Source organism: Thalassophryne amazonica, chromosome 18, assembly GCF_902500255.1.
Source record: "Thalassophryne amazonica chromosome 18, fThaAma1.1, whole genome shotgun sequence".
NCBI classification, from domain to species: domain Eukaryota; kingdom Metazoa; phylum Chordata; class Actinopteri; order Batrachoidiformes; family Batrachoididae; genus Thalassophryne; species Thalassophryne amazonica.
Window position 1 is genome coordinate 46,725,194 of NC_047120.1, and position 24,753 is coordinate 46,749,946.

A 24,753-nucleotide genomic window follows, 5' to 3' on the forward strand; every position below is an offset into this window, starting at 1 on the left:
GTCAGTTGGTGGCGTCAGTGCGCCTCGCTTGGCTGCTGGAGTGGAGGAGTCCGTCGTGATTGCGCAGCATGAAGCCGAGCTCAAACTACAGCGGAGTGAGGAGCTGAAGTTTGATGTGAAGTAAATTCCTCTGCGGGAGAAACTACATTCACCCTCTGCGACATTTATCTCGTTGGGAGCTAAATGACAAGAAGTGACCCGGGGCGCGATGGCGAGCACCACCAAGGGATTACTGCGCTGTAAGATCGTGGTTGTCGGCGATACTCAGTGTGGCAAGACGGCTCTTCTTCATGTTTTTGCCAAAGACTCCTACCCAGAGGTAAGAATCTTAAGAAAAAACACATAAACTGATCAGTGATCAGTACCGGAGCGGCGCGTAAAATGCGCAAACCATCAGATACGGCACGATCAAGCCGTTTCCATCCAAACTTCAGCACCTGCTGACACACCTTCTTTACCACCTGTTGGAACAGAAAACTGATTAGATTTTGCCGTTTCCGTGCTCGTGACCGCTCCGTGCCCAGCTGCTTCACTGGCACCACGCGGGTTGATCGGTGGCTGTGCGCTTTTAGGCGTCGTGCGCACCGATGGTCCAGCGGTACGGAGCTGCTCTGCACCAACCAGAGACTCGGTCGTTTAAGGACAGCGACAGCCAAAGTGCCTTTGAGCAAGATTCTGACCCACAACCTGTCTGTAATCTATTAAAAAATTATCTGGGGAAGAGAATTGGCTGACTCAAAAAATAACAATTTAAGGGTCCACTTTAAATAAATAAAGAGTGAAACACCTCAAATATTGTGCAATTTGGACTCCGAAAAAGTAATGAATCCCAGGTTTAATACCTGCGCTTTTAAATCATTAATCATTGACAATATAAGATTTTTTTTTTTAAACCCTGTAATCATTTTGATCGATTACTCATGGGGGGAGGGGGGTGGTTTGGCTGGTTGTGCCTCGGAAGTGAAACCATTCTTAATCTATTGAAATTGATTTAAACTAGATTTTACACAAAGTTGGACGTTTAAAACCCGGATGTAAATTATGTAATATGGATGTAATCCGGCTAATCTGGTTGATAATCTGGATTTATACTGCCCTTTTTCAAGTTTAAATGACAAAGGATGTATTAAACTGGCCTAAATAAAAACACCAACCCGGATCTGAACTGTTAGAACCTGGTTAGTTGTTCAAAACAGATATATTTTACAGACTACCTCCTGACTCTTGGTGCCCAATCCACATAATAATTGCTTTTGTTTGACCTTTTCTTGACTGCGCCTCCTGTTCTTAAAGTCATGTGATGTTACAGAAACCATGCTATGATCCAGTTTTAGCTCTACATGTCTCATTTCAGAATTATGTTCCCACGGTATTCGAGAACTACACAGCCAGCTTTGAGATTGACAAGCAGAGGATTGAGCTGAACATGTGGGACACTTCAGGTAAGACATAAATGGGTTTGGTTAATCTCTGGTATGAAAGGAGAGGAGGATCAAAGCATCATGATGAGAACAGTCACTCCATATATTGTCAGAGAGTTCAAAGCATGAGCCAAAACCATATCAGTATTTAAGGCCAGAGTGAGCCAGGGCATCAGTCCTCCGTGACTTTTTATTTTTATTTTTTCACCATGTTTTTTTGTTGACCTTTGTCTGGTTCTCTCCAAAAGTTAGTCACCTTGAGATATCTTCTCAAGTAATATTTCCACCATGTTTGGTGAAACACATACATTTTTTTTAATTATCTTGTTCACAGACACACACATAGGAGTGATTACAGCTCCTTGCTTCTCACTTTGCCAGCGTGCAGTGTAGAAAGAAGTCAAACTAACACACACTGAGGTGATGGATCCTCTAGAAGAAATGAAAAGCATCAGAGGGTGATGCATATCCCGTGTGTCCACATCATGTGTGTGCATGTTTTTGTAGACAATTATGACAAACATTCATAGAGTCTTTGTGACATTATTCATAAAACTTAATTACAAATGATTCACTGATTGTTAAAAGCATCACGTCATCTCTACAGCTCTCTTTGTTGTGGAGATATCCTTTAAATTGTCTTTTTTTGTTTTGTTTTTGTACTGCATTTTTGAAGAGCTTTCACCAGTCTGCTCCAAAAGTTAATCATCTGGATGCATTCATCCAAGCAATATTATCGCTAAGTTTGGTGAAAATCTGCTTGCTCATTTCTGAGTTATTTTGTACAAAATCATACTAGTGGGCACAGCTAACCAAAAAGTTAGCTTCGATAACCATTAATCTGATAACTGAAAAGTCATCTTTTATGATGCTAAACCGCTAAACTGCTAAAAAATTTATCTTTATTACAGATAACCGATAACTTTTAGTATTGATTCGGACGTGGCCACATCAGATTACACTGTCGGCTTCTGATAAACCAGTTTCACTTTAAGCGCCACAGGTGCTGCTGTGAAAATTCAAGGATCGCAAACGCAAAAAGAAGGCAAGAAAAATGAATGAATAAAAAAATAAAACCCCAAACACTGTCATCGTCTTTCAAAAGCAGTATTATCAGTATTAGAAGTCACAGTTTATGTCGGTATTAGATACACCGTCATTTATGAACTAAAAGCTGTTGCTTTTTCACACGCTTTGAACCCTGCGGCTTAAACAACCGAGATACGTCCATTAAAGCATTGATTGGCAGAGTGAAAGACGCATAGTAAAAATAAATTCTTACCTGTTAGTTTCAGTGGGATTCATTAAATTCTGAAGAAAATATTCCACATAAAGCATCCTGATTATCCAAAACGGTGTCTAAACGGTGAACTAAAGTCCCTCTGTAACACAGCTGCGCCGTGAGATCTTCTCTCTCCCTCCGAGTCTTGGCAATTCAATTATCTCTTCAGCCACAAAGAAATAAAATAATGTTAAAAATAGTCCCTTTTGTTTGTGTCGAGCAGACGGTAACAGTGTAACGTTCAAAGTGAACCTGTACTACTCTACCCACAATGCATCGACCGGCCAGTCACGTCTTGTGCTTAATGATGATGTCATCAGCAAGCGACAGGCAACCAGTCTGCCATAAACCACTGATCTACACGACAGTGATTAAAATGTTTGATTTTAGGGTTTGCAAACGTTTTTACTGTTAAACTTTGCTCACTTTACCAGCAAAAAAAAAAAAAAAAATGTTAGCAGACTGAAAGTTATCGGAACTAAATTTATCGGAAGATAATTGGTCCGATGATGGTTTTAAAACTTATTTGAAAAGCTAATCCGCTAACAAAAACATTAGCTTCAATAATTACCGGTTATCGAATTAGCTGAACAGTGCCCACCACTGCAAAATCATAAACACAAGCAATTGTAGTACCCAGCCCAGGGTGGAGGGGGGAAAAATCTTTGCATGTTTCTAACAAAACATCTGTCTATGTGCTTATTGATTAAAATGGAAAGGAAGTGCATCTCACCATGCCCTTTCTATCTTCTGTTCTCAAATGTACTTGTGAATCTACCGCAATGTTTGTGACCTACGTCACGGAAATTTGAAACACGTCTTTTCTGGATTGAATTTTGTTTACAGGATGGTAGTTTCTACCTGCAAAGTCATAGAATTGTGGGACTTTCAGGGTGCAACGTGAATCCTCAACCATATTTATCTGTGAAAGGAAACATAAAAGCTATATGAGCCCTTTAAACATACAATCAGAGGAGCAATGTTGATTGGAATGTGGAAGTCCAGGATTATTCAGACCTGGTAGCGAGTTAGACAGATTTCATCAGCAACTGTAATGTTGAGTGCAGATGTGTGGGGCAATTCTAGGATAATGAAATTACAATCAGAGCAAATTCTTAATGACGAGCTAAAATCTTGCCAGATTTGGCTGTTATTACCTCTGCCAATGAAGTTGGAGGAGGTTATATTTTCACCTCTGATTGCTTGTTAGTTTGTTTGTCTGTCTGTTTGTTTGTGAACAGCCTGGAATCCACAATATTTCATATATCGTGATATTTTTTAACTGAAGATTCATATCCTGATAGGCAAGAACTGACTAAATTTTCAAGCTCATAGGTAAAACTCAGGAAAAAATCTTGGAAAATTGGAAAAATCCCTATCTTCAACATTGAACGAATTTTAAAAAATTCGTGACTCTGTCAGAAAAGATCAAATTTCTTTCATATTTGAGAGAGGTATGTAGCATGGCATCCTTTATCAACTGACAAAGTTTGATCCAGATTACAGATTTTATGGTCATTTAAAGTTAACATTGAAAACCCTATTTAATGTATATTTTACATTATATCTTAATCAAACATGCCCCAATTACTCTCATATTTGAAAGTGAGGTGCAGACTGGCACTCATTATTACTTGACAAAGTTCGATCCAGATATGATGAATTTTGTGGACATTTGAATTTAACATTGAAAAGCCCATTTAATGTACATTTTGCATCATATCACAATCAAAAATATCTCAATCACTCTCACTTTTCTGTAATTTATTTACCTACACCACCAAAATTGGATGGGGTTCCAATTTTATGCCTGTTTGTCTGTTTTCCAGTTATCAGTCAGAAACCAGGTGCCAAAAAGCAATGCCAAACTGTGCATAGCAGAGATAACCAATGTTCTGTGAAAATGATCTGAAAAGAGTTCAGAAACCGAAAAAGTTGAAAGCAAAAATACCTCAAAACACAACAAAAAAAACTTTGATTCATGTGCATGAACTAAATCCATACTCCTGACATTTGATCACATCTAATTTAGCTTCTGAAAAGTCACTTCTTACAGGACTTTGACTTTGAAAAATTTTTCCAAGGTAAAAATTTGTGGACTTGGAAACTAGCGTACTGGTGCGTTAGTTGCAATTCTGTTACCATAGAATTGCCCTGTTGCTAGTTAAATGGTTTAGGAGGAGAAGGTGTGATTGGATGGGGTTGAAATAACACTGAGATAACGTCGCCCTTTAGCCCGGAGGCCGTGTGTCATTTCCCTTCCTCTTAACATGACAACACCCTGAATCGTGTCCTCACGCTGCTGCACCATGTCCCTCCAGCCATGCAGACAGGCGGACCAGCTAGATCAGCTCAGGATTAAGAGCTGCAGCTGGCGAGGCGGTAGCGGCCCGCTGGTTTGCGGACGGTGGTGGGCGAGGCCGTGCCGCCGTGTTTGAACAACACCCACTGAAATGACTGGGTGTCTCACGAAGCTTTTGTCTGACAGAGTCGAGTCACACCAGCACAAAACACTTCATCTGTAATTCAGTCACGCCACTTAAACGAAGGCTGTTCTGTCTCTGTGTGTCATTCAAGATTTCGTTATGTCACCAATCATCTCACGCACCACGGAGGCAGAGTTCTGTGACTACATCTTTCTCTCAGATGTGAGTTTTTCTGGGTGAAAATGTTTTTAAAAAGTGCAGTTTCAGACAACCTTCTGAATCAATACATTTTTATAAAACTCCAATTCTGTTTTGACATATGAGCAACAGTGAGAACAAAAAGTGGCTACTTTTTTGTTTGTCTTTTTTTTCTACATAAGGAACGGTTCGCAAGAAGATCGACAGTTGAGGTCATAAGTTTAAGTACACTTTGGTGATAACCAACATTTTGTTACCATTTACTCAGTAATTTATATTGCATATTTTATTTCCATATACCATAGAGGTTTTTAAATATAATAGTCACAAGACAGATTTATGTCCATTTTGTTCACTATTTTAGATTTTCAGTGGGCCAGAAGTTTACAATCAATCAATGAATGCATACACCAAGGATTTACAGTGATGTATGGAAAGTTTTGGCCCCCTGAAAGTTGTGATGAAACACAGAAGATTCCAGAAATCCACTGTTTCACTGTCGCTCATCTTCAACCGCTTACCTGGGATCGGGTCGCAGGGGCAACAGCTCCAGCAGGGGACCCCAGACTTCCCCTCCTCGGGCCACATTAACCACCTCTGACTGGTGGATACTGAGGTGTTCCCAGGCCAGTGTGGAGATATAATTTCTCCACCTAGTTCTGGGTCTTCCCCGGGGTCTCCTCCCACCTGGACATGCCTGAAACACCCCCTAGGGAGGCCCCCGGGGGCATCCTTACCAGATGCCCAAATCACCTCAGCTGGCTCCTTTCAATGCATAGGAGCAGCAACTCTACTCCGAGCTCCTCATGGATGACCGAGCTTCTCAACTTATCTCTAAGGGAGACACCTGCCACCCTCCTGAGGAATCCCATTTCAGCCACTTGTACCCGCGATCTAGTTCTTTCAGTCATGACCCAGCCCTCATGACCACAGGTGAGTGTAGGAACGAAGATTGAGCAGTAGATCGAGAGCTTCGCCTTTTGGCTCAACTCCCTTTTTGTCACAACAGTACAGTAGAGCGAATGCAACACCGTCCCTGCTGTGCCGATTCTCCAGCCAATCTCACACTCCACTGTCCCCTCACTCGTGAACAAGACCCCGAGGTACTTGATCTCCTTCACTTGGGGCAAGACCTCAATCCCTATAGGCAATCCATCGGTTTTCTGCTGAGAACTATGGCCTCAGATTAAAGGTGCTGATCCAGAAATCTAATTACTTTTTAATGTTTGTAAACGACTGATTGGCATAATTAAGGCATTAACCAATGAGCCTGTGGTTGCATTTAAGGGCTTACTTTTAGAACATGTGCTGAAAGCAAGTGGGGATGAAAAAAGTATGAGGCTAAGACCTCCAGAACACAGTTTTGGATTTGCATCAGTCCATTTTCTTGCTTTGGAGTCATCTAGAAAAGATTCATGATGTCACTTCAGGGCACAACACTCAAGTAAGGTCTAGAGCTTAACCACCATGTACAAGCACACTGACAACAGTAATATGAAAAACTCCCTCAGAGGGGTATTTTTTTTTTCTTTTACAGGAAGAAACTTTAAGCAATCCAGACCTCAGTCGGGTGACCATCTGCTACTAACAGGACGAAAAGAACATAAACAAGTGTGCACTCGATATTGTCTAGTTTGCAATAGATATGCTGCGTACAATATATTATCCAGTCCCTGCTACATGTTAACTTCTGTGCAAGTCAACTCTGGGAGCATGCCCTGATTGGAACCATGCTTCATCGCAACCACAACACCACAGACTGCCTTGGATCCTGGATGGCAACCATTCATCCCCACATCTAAAAAAAAACAAAAAAAACAACATCTAAACAACATCAAAAGCATCATCAAACATCTATCTGAAGCCACCAGGTGAAGTGTGGGTGTCCCCTTGGCTTTCTCCACTCACTGAGGTCATCAACACTCAGGCACCTGTGTGCTGGATCATGCACTCAGAAATGCGGCACATGGCCAAAATGCTGACGCCCCCTTGCGTGCACTCCAGTCAATATGAACTCGTCCGCAGTAGATGTGTTGCACAGTAGGTATTATACAATGGCTGAGTGGATTCTTGTCATTTGATTGGTGCTTTGTATGTCACGTGACATGGATAATTCATCCCATTTGTGTTGCATTGTGTTTAGCATGCAAATATGGTTCCATTTACCGTTCAAATTTGGGTCCATACATTTTGTACCATTGCACACGGTGACCACTGCGCTCGCGCAAACCAGAGGGGCAGCGTTTAGCTAAACATGGCAGAGTTTGTTTTGCTGACCGACAACGATTTGAATGAGCTAATTGATGGTGCTAATTCTTTGAACACAGACACACACACACACAAAACGTGCACTACGCCATCTGGAGACATGAAGAGCTGTTAGGATGAAAAACTGGATAAACCTCTGGCGTGATTTTTCGATGGACTGAGGAAGTACACAGTCTTGGAAGTATCTGCTTTTTCAAGCTGACTGGGAACAATTTTGGACTCCTATTTAAAGTTCATGTTGGACTGTTGATGTCAAAGCACCAGTGACGCACACCAAAATGTACGTCCCTTTTCAGTTGTTTCTAAATTAATATAATATCAAATGACAAGAATCTATTTTAGCTGTTATATAAAACAAATAATGAATGTTTTACATTCTTTCAATGGAATGAATATTTAGTTCAGTGAAAGCTGGAACGTACCCCTTGTTGAATGGTACGTTCCAGCTTTCACTGAATTAAATATCCGTACCATTGAACTCATAAACATTCATTATTTGTATATTATCCAGTTCCCGTGACCTAATATTGAGTAGTCTGCAGTAAATAATGTGTAGATATTACCCAGTCCTCAGTATATTGGCGAGTGTACACTCAATATTGACTTGTCTCCATTGCACAGTAGATATGATCGAGTGCACACTTACTGTCCATTGTGTTCTTGTTAATATCTGACGTTTTGAGTTGATCAGCTTGATTACTGACTTAGCGATAGAGTTGATTCATCACAATTTGAAGCGGGACTCTACATACTCAGTGCCGAGCCTACTTTACGCTGCAAAATCTTATGTGAAGTGCACACTTGTTAAAATCAAGTGCATACTACAGATTTGGAAAAGAAACATTGTCCTTGTGTAGCTCCAGGGATGCATAATGAAGCCATTCGTTACGACCTCTCAACTGAGAAGTAAAAGCGAAGAAAGGACATTGGTGGCAGAAGAGCAAAGTGTAATTAAGTGGGTTCCTGTCAAGCACCTAATTTAGAACAATTTAGTTGATGACAGGTGATCCATGTCTGACCCCGGCTGTCTTCCTCATGAATTCTGAAGAGAAGAGATGTGAGTTTTACCTCAAGGCGCACCCACGAGCTATTCTGGGATCTGTCTCAGGAGACAGGTGCGTTGACACCTACATCACTATTACAAAAATCCCTCCAGCACCTGCCTTTTCTTACTAATGACTGAATCTGGAGGGCGGCGGAATTACACTCACCTGGTTTAATGCTTGTTCGGCTGTGATACTCCCGAGACCTCCAGACCTCTCACTTTGTGACTTATGCAATCACACTTCTGTTTGAACACACACACACACACGCTGGTGCTTATGCATTCACAGGCGAGTGCAGGCATGCATACGAGGTGGTGTGTGCCGAAACTGAGCGCCGTTTGCACGACAGCAGGTGAACCAGACAGGTTCTGAAAAAAATGTGTTGTTATCATGATGTTTTAAAAGCCACGGTAACTGGCGGATGTCGCCTGTGAAGTGTTACTAATATCATCAAATGTCAGATTTAATTAGAAAAAGACTTTAACCAAACAGGATTTGATCATGTAGACAACCAGTAGGCTTTAACTTTGAACTTTCCGCATAATTGCTCAAAGATATTTGTTTTGTCTGAACACCACAGTGCTGAATGTTTTATGCTGATGATGTAAGAAGAAGAAGAAGAAAAAGGGGGGGGGAAGAAAACACAGGACTTGAAGTGGAAAGTGGAGTCTAATTTTCGTTCATTAACATTTTAAAGTGTGATAGACCCTGTGGAGACGTCAAAAGACAATTCTAACATTAAATAATCATGAACCATAAAACAAATTAGTCTCTGAAATTGGGGGTGTGTTCAGTTATGATCAAACTGTGGTTATATAAAAAGAGGTGTGTGTGTGTGTGAGGGGGGTAAAAACTCTAAGCCAACCTCACGTGCTGTAACACTATCGGTTTGCTCTGGGCTGTTTTTTGCACCATTCTTCAAATTCATCAGTAATTACCCACGCCAACAATCGTGGAAGTGTGTGTGGGAGCTTTGGCACCATCTTTGTGTAGTTTGACAGCAAGTCAAGATAGGATGTGAAAACCTCATGGCTTTTACACCTATGGCTGAATCACTGGCACCAAAAGGTCAGAAGTTAAGGTCATAAAGTTTGAAATTTTACATTAACTGCTTCAGCTGGATAATGAGTTTAGTCTAACGTTTAGGGATCAAAGTTCTTTCTGTAACCAACTATATGTAAAGTAATTCCACATGTTTTTGCCCCATTGAATGCAATACTGTCTCTGGCATCAGGGGTACAGGTGTAGATCTGCATCTCTGAACTTTATTTTGAAGTATTCATCCACTTCCTGGGTTGGCAGGCAGATAATAGATGACTTGCTCCTTTTAGCAGTTTGACCTGCTGTTCCTGTTTCTGTGGCAGTGGTGCCCACCAGCTCAGAGGTGGATCCTTGATCCTCCAGCAGAGTACACCTTCCTACTGGTACCTCCTATTGGTTCTGGTCGTATTCTAAAGGCAGTTACCTCTAGCCCATTTCCTGCCTGAAGTCCCAATTTTTGTTTGCCAGTCCAGATCCATCTATAGTCTCTCCCTTGAATGCTTTCACCTGACCCGGTCCATCTGTCCTTACCTCCATGAGGTCCTGTGACTGCCTAGCAAACATTCTGTTGATTGGTCCATCCAGTCACCCCTCTTGCTCCTTCTGGTTTTGTCTGGTTGCATTCCGCTGTGTTTTTGCATCTTGATCAACCTCTGACTCTCTTGTCCTATACCTAGGTCCTGCATCCTAATATCTCCTTGATCTTTTCATCGCACTTTTGGTCTCAGGACTGAAGTGGCAGTGGGACCAAGGTGGCCAGCTTGTGACTAGAGGATCTTCATTTCAATTCCAGGATCAGACTGTAAATAAATGCTAAGATGCCCTTGGGCAAGGCCCTTAATCTCCAGCTTGCTGGAGAACTCTGACTGATATAAAGCACTTTGAGCATCTGCATCAGACTGAAATGCACAACAGAAATACAGTCCAATTACCATCTTAGATCATTGTCTAGATTTCTCATCAAACCTCATTCATAGTTCTTTTGCCTTTCTGTTCACTCATTTGTAGCTTGATCATGCAGTAATTTTCTCCTTTCTTCAGCTTTTTGCATGAAAAGAACAATAACTGGCGGCAATCAGAGAGTACGTGCGTCTGTGGAGGTCCAGTAGTCGTCTGTTTGTGTCTGTTGTAGTGCCATTTTTACAAAATACAAATAACATGGAAAACATGACAAAATCAGAATTAAAAATAATTGTGGATCAATATCTGCTTCACAATTTATTTAACTCTTCCCTGACCCAAGGCCAATCTCTTCACCACATTTCTTTTATGTTTGTTCGCATCTTTTTGAGATAGAAAGTTAGTGTCAAAACATTATCTCCATAGCGGAGAGGGTGAAAAAACACAACACGAAAAGAAACACTCCGTAATGATAATAGATTCCAGGCTGAGCGTGGCACTTCCTCAGCTTCAGAATAAGCAAATGTATATGCTAAATAACAGCAACAAATGAAGACAAAAATATAACATAGAAGACAGGGAGATGTTTAAATTAAATTTATATGGAAAACATGTTTTGGAGATTAATTCATTTTCTTCATTCTCTTTTTTGCAAAAAAGAAAAAAATTCCCTGACCTGCCCCTGGATCCTAATCGACACCAAAAGTAACCAGCTTCTTTCTTAACCCACGTTTTGCCTCTGCAGAAAGTAGAAGTAAAGGTGCAGAAATAATCAGTGAAGCCTCCATGCTGTTGAAACACACAACAATTTGAGGTTTTGTGGTATTATTTTTTTCTGCAGTTCATTGTTACCATGTGTTTTATTATTATTGTTGATGTTACTGTGTGTAACACAAAAACACACCTATTGATCTGAGTGTTCCTCATACGTATTAATCCATGTATTACAGAAAACAAACAAACAAACAAAAAATTCAAACCAAGCCTGTGTACAACAAACAAACAAAATACTAAAATAACACCAGCAACTTAATTTGGATCAATACCCATGGCATTTAGTGACAATCCAGATCTGAAATGTTTTGTTTTATCCCTTTCTTTTTTCTGTCATTTATTTTATTGTAAGTTTTCCTTTCCTGGTCATTCAGTAATGGCTTTATGACATCACATACACCCATGTTGTGGTTTCACAAAACCCTATAGTCCAAAGTTATGGTAAAATGGTAAATGGACTGCATTTATGTAGCGCTTTTCCATCTATATCAGAAGTTCAAAGCACTTTACAGTAATGCCTCACATTCACCCATTCACACACACTCACACACACACACACACACACTGATGTCAGGGTGCTGCCATGCAAGATGCTCACTACACAGCAGGAGCAACTTAGGGATTAAGGACCTTGCCCAAGGGCCCATAGTCATTTTACGGCCAGACGGCTTTGAACTGAGGATCCTCTGTTGTCAAGCCCACTGCTTAGCTGCTAGATCATTACTTCCCCCAGTTAAAAGTTAAAAATAAATAAACAGTTTTTAATCAAACTTGGCAGAACTATGGGGAATTTGCGGAATAAAATAAAATAACATCTGAATAATTGTGATGCATCAAGGGATCAAGGGGACGATAAAAGCCAGTAATCAGCATCAAAGATCAGCAATCAGTGTTAAAGGTCAGCAATCAGTATTAAAGATCACCAGTGTCAAAAGTCAGCAATCAGTATCAAAGATCAGCAATCGGTGTCAAAGTTCAGCAATCAGTGTCAAAAGTCAACAATCAGTATCAAAGATCAGCAATCGGTGTCAAAGTTCAGCAATCAGTGTCAAAAGTCAACAATCAGTATCAAAGATCAGCAATCAGTGCCAAGGTCAGCAATCATGATCAAAGGTCAGTAATCAGTGTCAAAGGTCAGCAGTCAGGATCAAAGGTTAGTGTGAGGATCAAATTCACAACAAGAATCAAGGTTCAGTCAAGAAGTTGAAAGATTAGTTAATAGGACCAAATGTAAGGATGAGGATCAGAGATCAGATGTAAGGATCAAAGTTCAGGAACTTGATCAAAGATTAATGATTAGGATCAAGATCACATACAGCATCAAAGTTCCACAGTCTGCATTAAAGATCAGTAACGAGGCTCAAACATCAATAATCAGGATAAAAATTCATGAGTCAACATCAAACCTGAGCTATCAGGATCAACAGTAATCGGGATAAAAAGTGAATGAACGCGCTGTACTAGGTGCTCTTCTGGATTTTTGTTATTGTTGCTGTGTATTTTAGTTTTGATTTAAACATTATACTTCTGGATTTTCTGTCCTCTGATGTTTGTGTGATGACATAAAGCATTTCTCGCCTGTAGGATTGTCTTGCCACAGAAACACAAGTCTTTGAGGCTTGCGGCGCTCGCACATGCAAACATGTTAAGTTGTGACGTGAGCCAAAAAAAAAACAAACAAAAAAAACAAACAGGCTCAACCTGAACAGTTGCACAGAAAAACGGTCAGCGATGAAGGAATGCTCTGAGGTTTGGCAGCATGCTTTTGCAGAAAGAATCTAAACTTGCACGTTGATGATCTGGAGCTCAATATGTCAATAAGAACACGTCGTAAACACTTTTACTCAGGAATGATTGCTTGTGCACATATTGACAATAAAAGTGATGATCTGGTTTTTGAGTACTGTGCAAAACAAAAATGCATGCTGTGCATTGAACCTTTTATCCGTGCTCAGTCCCTAGTTGACGCTATCTGAGTCTGAGATTGCTTTAACAATCCGTCATTCATTCATGAGCAGTTTTTATGACCCCAATTAAATTTTGGCTCCTTTGAAAGCACTACCCAGATGTGCATGTGAGTGTGAGTGGCACCTGGCTCCATGACAGCACCGAGAAAATAGCTCAGTGTGATGAAGCATTTCGGAAGGTTTTTTGCAGATATGAGTGCATGGGTGTGTACATGAGGGTGATTAAGAGCTCGAAGAGATTAGAGAAGTGGCACGCAAAACATATCAACAGAGACAGTGACGCAAGAGAAGATCCAGTATTGTGATTTTCATGATGGTGCCATTTTTGTCTGATGCTCTTCTGCTAGTTGAGGCCAGAGGGAGAGTGAAAATCAGCGGCCTACATACGTCTCCATTCTCAGTCTCAGGAGACGCTCAGTCCGTCTTTGAGACACTGGTGCATGTCTAACTGAGGAACGTGACTCTTCTTCAAAATATGTTTCAATAAGCCTCCTTTTTTTTGTTATAAGGTTATAACAAAAATATAATCTTAACACTTTGCACAGTAAGTCATCAGATCTTCTGAATCAGTCTTAAAAAGAGTAGAAATCTGTAAAGTTTTGATTTTGAACGGGATCTAGAGGCTTCTGAATGCTGTTTTCTCAAGTTGGTTTGTATTAGTTTGGAGAATGAGTTGGGTGACAGACATCTAGACCTGTTTTGATTCTTGGTTACGTTGTCTGTCTGTGTCTTTGGATGAGTCACTTCATCTGCATTGTCCCAATCCACCCAACCTTGGCTGTGGAAGTAACCTGTGATGGACCAGTGTCCCAGGAAGTAATGCTACAATATTTGGGGGACCAGTGGTCCACGGGACCTATATAAGACTTACGGGGCTATTCCACAGAGCGCCGTTCCTTCCCATTTATTCCCGTTTTGAAGCATTGTAGTCACTTAATGATCCATCTAGTTACGAACCTCATCGGTACCAGATTTGAAATCTGGATCCAGTTTTTGAACTGTTCAAAAACTTTCATCCCTGTTCTCGAAATCCTTGATTAGTTTATGGTAACTTCCAGGTGTTCGTAGTCTTAACAGCTTCAGTCATGTTTGAACTTCTTTAAATGGGGAAACTTGTTTGATTGTGCTTCTTTGGGGTAAAAATTTAAAACCAAAGCAGCGTTTGTTGCTGTTTCTGTTCAAAGTTGAACAGCTCCATCATGTCTGGCTGAGGGTGTAGCTCCTTGCTTTTGATTTTAGATGAGTTGACAGACTTTATAAACCAGTCTGTTAAGAGGCAAACCACATTAAGCCTTTTCCTCATTGCACTTTTTTTTTGACCGTGTGAATGTAGTAGAATGTGGAGTAGCCTGTTGAATCGCCCTGTTACTTCTTCATGTTCGTTCTTCGGTGAGGGGAAACCCCATAACAGCCCCGACAGGTTTTAGGCATTTATTCCTTCTGCCAGGGGTTTATGTGATTACAAACATCTCTGTTTGTTTTTAGCAGAATCACATCACAGATAATGAACCAATTTTTAATGAAAGTCGGTGGAGGGGTAGGCCAAGTGCCAAGTAAGAATCCATTAGGTTTTGGTACAGATCTGGATCAAAGAGTGGATCCTCACTTTGATCCTTAAACCTGGATGTTTTTCCTGATCAAAGGATCAAAGACCAGCAATGAGGATTTTGAAGGTCACTATGAGGATCTAAGTTTAGTGACTGGAATCAAACAGTGGCAATCTGGAACAAAGCACAACAGAATCAGTGGTAATCTATAAGATCAAAGTTCAGCTATCACAATCAAAGATCAGCAATCAGGATTTCACAGGTCTCTTATCAGGACGACAGTTCAGCCATGGGAATCAAACAAACAAACAATCATCCGGAACAAAGCTCAATGCACCCAATAAAAGGTTAAGGATATAATCAACGATCATCAATCAGATTTCAACTGCTAGGGCATTGGGGCGTATCCCAGCATGCACCTCTGGACAAATCACCAGTCTACAGTCAAAGATCATGATGTACAAATACGGCCCATAATCACACTGCAGGTTTCTGAGCAGCATCAGATTTTCAGATGCTTTCTGGGTTTGCACGGTGGGACATAAGGCTGCAGTGATAGTGACAGTATATAAAAGCACAGCGGGACAATGGGAGGTTTAACGTGGAGGGGAGCTGCCCAGATGCCACTCGACTCCCTCCGTCATCAGTTTTAAAGAAGCCTGCAGAATTACTGCTGATTTCAGGCAAAAACTATTTCACTGACTGTGCTTTCCTTCTGCGACAACTGAGTCAGAAATCTGGCAAATGTCACATTTTTGTGTGTGCAAGTGATCATATGCGTACATATGTTACTCGTCTTACACTGAATGAAAAACACAAATTGTATAGATGACGTCTTTAAAGGAGATAATAGCTTGAGGCAGCTCTTATACTGATTTATTTTCTTTGACTAAAAAAGGTAAATCGGCCTTCGGAATGGTTAATTACATTTTAATCCAGGATTGCTACAAATCAATCAAAAAAAGATACAAATAGCGGAATATATTCCACATATCTATCAGTATTATGTTGTGCCATATTTAAGAAATAGCTGCTCATACAGTCTTAAATTTGATGTAAAATTATTTGCAAGATACATGTTTCTTTATGTTCTAATGGAACAGTTTATTAGAAACTGAATTGTTACCATGGCAATTGGCCAAAACAACAACATTCAACCACAACTCGTCATTGTAACAGGTTATATTAGAGTGTAGACTTAGGAGTTAAGGTTCTCAAAGACCACAAGTTTCTATTTGATCCAAGTGTATATTTTCCATTATTTTTATGGGCCTGATTACATTGATGCTCACTGTATCTCTGTAAGCAGTGAAGATAAGAGATCAGATTTCAGATTCATATAATTCAGAGACCCCAAGTTTCTATATCATTCAGTTAAACATTGCTCTTGAAAATGACTAACTTGAAAATGACAGTAACTTTAACCTTTGACATCAATGAAATGATCCCAGGCAGTATCTCAATAACAAGGGAGGCTAGAGTGCAGATTTTAGGGGAAATTATTTACTGACCCCAAGCTTACATTTTATCCATAGGAACATTTTTCTTGAAAATGACCAAAAATGACCATCTTGAGGTTTGAGCCCAGTGAATTCACTATTTGTTGTATCTCAGTAAACATAAACCTAGAGAGGAGATTTAGGACTTGAATTACTTAGTGACTCCAAGTTTATATTTTACCCAAATGAAAATTTTCTTGAAAATGACCAGGATTGTCTTAACTTTTGAGCTGAATGGTACCAATATTGACTGTATCTCAATAAATGCTAAACCTAGAGAGAAGATTTGGGACTTGAATTACTCAGGGACCCCAAGTTTCTAATTGATAAAATTAAACATTGTTCTTGAAAATAACTGATGTGAGTTTTACCTTGGACTCTGATGAAATTACCTTTGGCAGTACCTCAGTAATTACTAAAGCTGTAGAGCAGATTTTGGTCTGAAATTCTTTAGGGACCTCAAGTTTGATCTAAATGAACTTTTTTTTCCTAAAAATAGCCACAAATGCCTATCTTGACTATTTATCCCAATGAAATCACAATGTGCTGTATCACAATAACCACTAAACCTCAACTTTGAACATAGTTTCTTGGGGCAAGAGAATTTTGTGAAGTCACTACTGTCACCGATCTTGAATACACATAACTATGTGGGCAATAACTCACTACTGTCTCTTTATAAATGTGAGGAGGGGCAACAGTTTTACATGGTGGGACTGACATACACTAAACATGCATGAGCGACTAGTGCAGCTGTGAAATGGGGCTATTCTTTCCTGTTTAATCCTGAGTAGCAAATCAGGAAATGTTTTGAAGCATTGTAGTAACTTCTTGATCCATCTTCGTCAGTCTTGAATGAACTTGGTATACATAGTAGTTAAAGGCATCATTGGTACCAGATTTGAAATCGGGATCCAGTTTTTGAACTGTTCAAAAATTTCATCCTGATTCTCGAAGTTGCTGATAATACATGGTAACTTCTGGGTGTTCAAAGTTTTAAGGGCTTCAAGCATGTTCAGACTTCTTTACAAGGGGTATTCGTAGTGACTACGGCTTTAAACTTGTTTGATCGTGCTCCATCGGGGGGAAAAACTGGAAGCCGGAGCAGAGTTTATGATTTTTGTTCATAGTTGAACAGCTCAAGCATCTTTCTTTTGTTTTCGGGCTGGTTGCCAGGTCTGCATGTTAAAAGCCAGTCATTTGCCGGTCTGCACTTTATAAGACAGCCTGTTACGAGGCAAGCCGGATTAAGCCGTTTCATCCCGTTCTTGCACTTTTTTGGATGGTGGGCGATCATAGGAGAACGGCACCCTGTGGAATAGTCCTGTAAACAAGGAACAGAAAAGTTCAGATTATAACACACACAGATAAAGTTTTGCTTTATTACTATTGCACTTTGTGTCATATAGCATCACTGTGCGCATGCGCCTTTCTAGATTTTGAGTGTGATTTACACATGAATTGTTATGTGCCGACGCGGGTTGAGGAGCGGACCTGCGTCTGACTGAACCCAGCGCTAAATAACCAGAAAGCGGTTCCAGAAAAAACAAAACAATTTTATTTTCCCCTTCTTGTGCAATACTCCGTGTACAACAAAAAGTGCGTTTATCTGGCGGAGTGAAGGACGGCGCGCTCTCCAGCGCCCAAAGGGATCGAAGCCCGGCGCTTCTGGACTCGCGTTCACTGCCAAACACCCCCCAGGTGGACACGACAAACTGACTCTGCGAAGGATAGAAAAGGTGAGGTAAGTCAGCAGCTACAACTAATATCCTTCAAAGGCACACACTATCAGCAACACATTCAGATCTGAATTTAAGCTTTATGTAAATGAGCAGCTTCTCACAACAGGTGGAGGATCATCTGTCCGCACGCCACGGCCGTGAGAAGCGAGCTGCACAATTCTCATCAATGTTCAAATATACTGCATAACAAAATACCAAATTACTATTAACACTTATTCAGACAATCAATCACCTCTGATGTGTGCTGACAGCATGTGTCCCTCACCCGTCCTCCTTCACAGGCACGATGTGTCAAACCCAGGCGCGGTCCTCAGCGTCTCACAAACGAACATCACAAGGTCGAGTTCCCGGCAATTCTGCTCGAATCACACATGGCTTAAATGCAGAAGGCCATCTCATTATCTGCCTCAGCTGAAAGTCTTTAAGGTTGCACGTGAGCATCATCCACAGGTGCTGCATATCACGCTGATGAGGGTGAAGGACTCTTCTGCCAGCACCTTCTCCACAGACAAAAACCAGTTTGCATACCACCTGGAGAGCAAAGAAAAGAAAAGAACACCAAAATGTCCAGCCAAACCCCCCCAACACACAACAGTACCCCCCCCTTCAACGGGAAGCCTCCCGGCGACCGAACAGACCAGGTCTGAAAACAGCGCCTCCCTCCGGGGTCCTCGTCAGGAAGCAGACGGCGCAACGCTCCCAAGGTCCACCGCAGACAGCAGGACAGGGCACCGCAGCTGGAAGGCCGGCTGGCATCAACAAAAACCCCAAAAGAGTCCCAAGTACCAACCTAACATACAAGAAAAACACAAAACCCACCCAAACCTCCCCAGGGGACCGTCCCATCCAACCCCGGGAAGAAAAGAAAAACTCCCAAATGCAAAAACCCAACACAGCCCCAACAACACAATACAAACATAACTTCACAAAGAAAAATAACAAACAACCCCCCCAGAACGACTTGCAGAGCCCAACACCCCCCAGAAGACCTTTACCGCCAGTTCCAGGAGAAATAGCCAAAGCCGGAATCCCACAGAGGTCCCCAGGTACACATGGAACAACAGCGCCCCCCAGAGGACCGTACCATCAAACCCCAGGAGGCACCCTCCTCACAACCCAGGAACCCCAGACCCGGCCACACTTGGCTAGTCGGCCCCACAAGCCAATTCCCCCCCAGAGGACCATCCCATCAACCCTGGAGGTGGAACCTGGAAGGAAACATAAGAAACACAAAAATCCAACCCCCGGTGGACTTCATTAAACTACCCCGGAGGCAAATAAAACAACCGACAAACCCTGTTACCTCCCCCAGCACCCCGAAAGACCCCAGATCACTCCCAGAGCCCTTCGTCAGCTCAATTTTGGCGAACGGCACAAAATTACTAAGCCGGGGAAGGAAACAGGAAAAACTAACCCGGCCACAACCCCGAAGTGCAGCGGAAAACCGGAAATACGCCCGGTGCCCCAACCCGACCATACCCCAGCCTATCGGGAGGGGTGGAACTACCAAATTGGCGAACGGCAACAGATCGGCCCACCCCTCCGACTGAGGTATGTTCCCACTGCACCACACCCCGGCAACACCAATGACAAACGGTCAAAGGCCCACCGAGGCTGGAGTGGAACCGGGCCCTAACCAAACCCAGAAAAAACGCCCTTGACAACCCCCCCTAGGTGCAGAGGTCTTCTGAGAACACTTAGCGTGACCAACCTGCACCACCCCACAACCCACAAGACGAACGGTCTTAGGGCGAGTGAGGTTGGGGTTAGGGAAGCAGGGAAATAAAAAACAACAAAACAAAATGACCCCATACCAAACAGAAAATACCTAAATACAAACAATAAAAACCAACGATTAACTGAGTCCAGCCGAGCTCCGAACCGCCAGTCGTTCACTCCACCAGAACCGCCTCTAAATCCCCAAGCAATTTATAACCCCTTACACAAAAACAAAACAGCCCAAAAGATTTTTTTTTTTCTTTTTTTTTTTGTGTCCATTATTTTGCCTGTCCCAGAACACCTGGAGATACGTCACCACTATTTTTCTTCACGCTTATGTGACGGGGCAATATGACGGCTTCAGCTCGTCCGAGCTGCATGGGCTCATCCACAAGAGGAGCCAGAGGTCCCGTCGGAGGAGTCTCAGTTGGGCGAAGAAGAGGCAGCCCAGATTTGTGTCGGGGAAAGCCCCGAGACGAAAAAACCCGCTCTGATGTCCGCCCTCTCTCGCGTCCACGCTCCTTTATCTGATCATCTAGACGAATCACCAAAGATATTAGCTCATCTAAATCGTTTGGTTCGTCACGGACTGCTAGCTCGTCTTTTAATGAATCATTTAAACCATCCACAAACACTCCTCTTAAAGCTGCGGCATTCCAACCGGACTAAGCAGAAAAAATTCGGAAATCCACGGAATACTCCGCCGCACTCCGCCTCCCCTGCCTTAGATTCAGCACCCGTTGGGCAACGGTATTTGTTTTCACCGGATGGTCAAAAAACAATCGGAACTCCCGGGAGAAATCCTTAAAGGATCCTAACAATGGAGAGTTATTACTCCACAACGCAGTGACCCAAGCTAAGGCGTCACCTCGGAGCAAATTTGTCACATATGAGACCCGGCTACCATCAGAAGAGAAGGAAGCCGGTCGTTGAGCAAAAACCAGAGAACATTGCATCAAAAACGGAGCACAGGCTTCAACGTCTCCCGCATAAGGCTCCAGATGACAAATAATCGGTTCGGAAGCCGAATCTCTGGGTGAAGGAGTTATCTGCACCGGTATCGATGGTGCCGCAGCTGGAGCAGCAGGAAGCGGAACGGCTTGCGCTGCAAGCTCCATAACGCGGGCGTCTGTTTGTTTAATTTGGTTTGCGAGATGCTGTAATTGCTCCCATATTTTCTCCAAGTGTTCTTGAACTCTTTCGGCAAATGGAACCGCTTCTGCCACTGGGTCCATTGTAGAATGGCCGGGAACTACTGTTATGTGCCGACGTGGGTTGAGGAGCGGACCTGCGTCTGACTGAACCCAGCGCTAAATAACCAGAAAGCGGTTCCAGAAAAAACAAAACAATTTTATTTTCCCCTTCTTGTGCAATACTCCGTGTACAACAAAGTGCGTTTATTTGGCGGAGCGAAGGACAGCGCGCTCTCCAGCACCCAAAGGGATCGAAGCCCGGTGCTTCTGGTCTCACGTTCACCGCCAAACACCCCCCAGGTGGACACGACAAACTGACTCTGCGAAGGATAGAAAAGGTGAGGTAAGTCAGCAGCTACAACTAATATCCTTCAAAGGCACACACTATCAGCAACACATTCAGGTCTGAATTTAAGCCTTATGTAAATGAGCAGCTTCTCACAACAGGTGGAGGATCATCTGTCCGCACGCCACGGCCGTGAGAAGCGAGCTGCACAATTCTCATCAATGTTCAAATATACTGCATAACAAAATACCAAATTACTATTAACACTTATTCAGACAATCAATCACCTCTGATGTGTGCTGACAGCATGTGTCCCTCACCCGTCCTCCTTCACAGACACGATGTGTCAAACCCAGGCGCGGTCCTCAGCGTCTCACAAACGAACATCACAAGGTCGAGTTCCCGGCAATTCTGCTCAAATCACACATGGCTTAAATGCAGAACGCCATCTCATTATCTGCCTCAGCTGAAAGTCTTTAAGGTTGCACGTGAGCATCATCCACAGGTGCTGCATATCACGCTGATGAGGGTGAAGGACTCTTCTGCCAGCACCTTCTCCACAGACAAAAACCAGTTTGCATACCACCTGGAGAGCAAAGAAAAGAAAAGAACACCAAAATGTCCAGCCAAACCCCCCCCCAACACACAACATGAATGCTTCAATTACTCCTGGTGGGGATGCTCAACCACAAGGTGCAATGTTGTCTGCACTACAATACATTGTTTTTGGTTGCTACACAGTAAATTTTGCAGAGTAAAATTTACTCTGCCGGGATAACATCTCCCAGTCTAAATAGAGTAAAATACACTCTATTGTGAAGTGAAATCAGCTCTACTGTCTTGTCAAATCAAGTGTTTCTACTCCAATAAGAGTTAATTTTACACTGTGATAGAGTATATTTAACGCTATTTGGACTGGGACCAAATGTTATCCCAGCAGAGTAAATTTTACTCTGCAAAATTTACTGTGTATATTAATATTTAAACATTTTTTACTGTTAAACTTTACACCCTATAATTGCTGGAAGTGGTTGAAGATGAGTGAGTGAGTGACTTTAGCAGCATGCATTATTTTACCGACTGTCGCAACTGTCACAATATATGCTGCTCATCAGACAGTGTAAGCTGTCATGATCACACAATGAAGCTTACTATTAGGAAATTCTGAGCTCTCATCATGGCACAGCATGAGATTATGACAAGGCTGAGTGCTTTAATGGAATGAATATGCAGATCATATCTGTTTTATAATTAGATTATAACATTAAAATAATGCATCCAAACAAATGTTTCAACATCATCAGCAAAATAATCCAGAGAGCCCAGAAAACGGACAAATGTTGAACAATCTTACCAACTGACATGCAAAATGAGATAAACAAGAAGAAAAAACAAAAAACAAAAAGGAATAAACATGATAAACTTTGTGTTAGCGGGAGGTCGACTCCTGAATGTGATAGAACTGTGCACAGAAGGAGAGTGAGTCATATTGTCTGCTCCGCGGGGCGTCACAAAGAGTTTATGCATGTGATTAGCCATGCCGAGTGGATACTTGGACTCCATTATTGTATGATAATCAGCACAACGTCCCGATTGTCTTCTGTTATTAACAGACAGCCACATTGTCACACAGCATTAGTGGAGCTGTAATGATCAAACTCTGTGGGTGACACTGGTTATATGTTGGGGGACAGAAAAAGAAAATGCATATCATTGATCAACAGCATTGATTATTACTTCCATTTCCCCTTTCGGGTGGCTTTCAAGATGAAAACAGAAAAAAAGACATTAGAGGGCAATGCTGGGACAAAGAACATTTTAATATTAATGAATGTTCTTGTGCAGTGAAGGAAACTGGCAGACAAAAAATGTCATAAGTTAGTCATTATTTTTTTGCATAAACATCTCAGGGTGTATTTTGAGTCATGCAGCGCCATGACGTGCGGTCCGATTGTCTCTTATCACTCACCTTACAGCTTTGAGCCTGACTAATGAAAAGACGTGTGAGGAAATAGCAGCCGTAATGTATGTGTGTGTGTGTACAGTCAGGACTTTTACAAGTTCATTTTTAAACCATAGAAAACTGCTAATAAGATTGACCATATTCAACCTAGAATAGACAGTGTGTCGCTTCTCATTTTTATAATTAGAAATCCTGCCTACGGGGTACATTTAAAGGCTGTTCTGCCAGAAATTTGTCTTTCTGGAAAGCTTATACAACTTTTCATAGACAACATTAAATCTGTCATTCTAGGAAAAGTAGTTGCAGGTAAATTCATTATTTTGTCATAAAGCCAAAATATTTCCTAAACAAGGCATCTTGATGACTGTATACAGTTTTTCCAACTTTGCTGGATGACATGCTGTGGCGTCGTTGAAATCAGATGTCTGGCATTAGCCCCAGGAGACGTCTATGCAGAAAACCACCATATTTCATGAAAAATGCAATTCATGATTTTTTGAAAAAAAAAAGCAAAATAAAATGTCACTGTCCAAATACTTATGGACCAGATGGTAGTTCCTGTGTGTTTTCCATTTTTACTTTGTATATACAGTAGTGTTCAGAATAATAGTAGTGCTATGTGACTAAAAAGATTAATCCAGGTTTTGAGTATATTTCTTATTGTTACATGGGAAACAAGGTACCAGTAGATTCTCACAAATCCAACAAGACCAAGCATTCATGATATTCACACTCTTAAGGCTATGAAATTGGGCTATTAGTAAAAAAAAGTAGAAAAGGGGGTGTTCACAATAATAGTAGTGTGGCATTCAGTCAGTGAGTTCGTCAATTTTGTGGAACAAACAGGTGTGAATCAGGTGTCCCCTATTTAAGGATGAAGCCAGCACCTGTTGAACATGCTTTTCTCTTTGAAAGCTTGAGGAAAATGGGATGTTCAAGACATTGTTCAGAAGAACAGCGTAGTTTGATTAAAAAGTTGATTGGAGAGGGGAAAACTTATACGTAGGTGCAAAAAAATATAGGCTGTTCATCTACAATGATCTCCAATGCTTTAAAATGGACAAAAAAACTAAACAAAAACCAGACGTGTGGAAGAAAATGGAAAACAACCATCAAAATGGATAGAAGAATAACCAGAATGGCAAAGGCTCACCCATTGATCAGCTTCAGGATGATCAAAGACAGTCTGGAGTTACCTGTAAGTGCTGTGACAGTTAGAAGAGGCCTGTGTGAAGCTAATTTATTTGCAAGAATCCCCCGCAAAGTCCCTCTGTTAAATAAAAGACGTGCAGAAGAGGTTACAATTTACCAAAGAACACATCAACTGGCCTAAAGAGAAATGGAGGAATATTTTGTGGACTGATGAGAGTAAAATTGTTCTTTCTGGGTCCAAGGGCCGCAGACAGTTTGTGAGATGACCCCCAAACTATGAATTCAAGCCACAGTTCACAGTGAAGACAGTGACGCATGGTGGTGCAAGC

At 41.7% G+C, this 24,753-nt stretch overlaps 1 protein-coding gene across 1 annotated transcript in view; it reads left to right on the plus strand.

The window, feature by feature from the left end:
• Positions 1 to 24,753, plus strand: part of LOC117531033 (rho-related GTP-binding protein RhoN-like) — a 58,498-nt gene continuing 33,745 nt past the window's right edge. The window contains exons 1-2 of the mRNA XM_034194039.1: positions 1 to 319; positions 1,355 to 1,442. Coding sequence (XP_034049930.1) covers positions 209 to 319; positions 1,355 to 1,442 — 199 coding nt within the window. The 5' untranslated portion in view covers positions 1 to 208. The remainder of the gene's footprint in view (positions 320 to 1,354; positions 1,443 to 24,753) is intronic.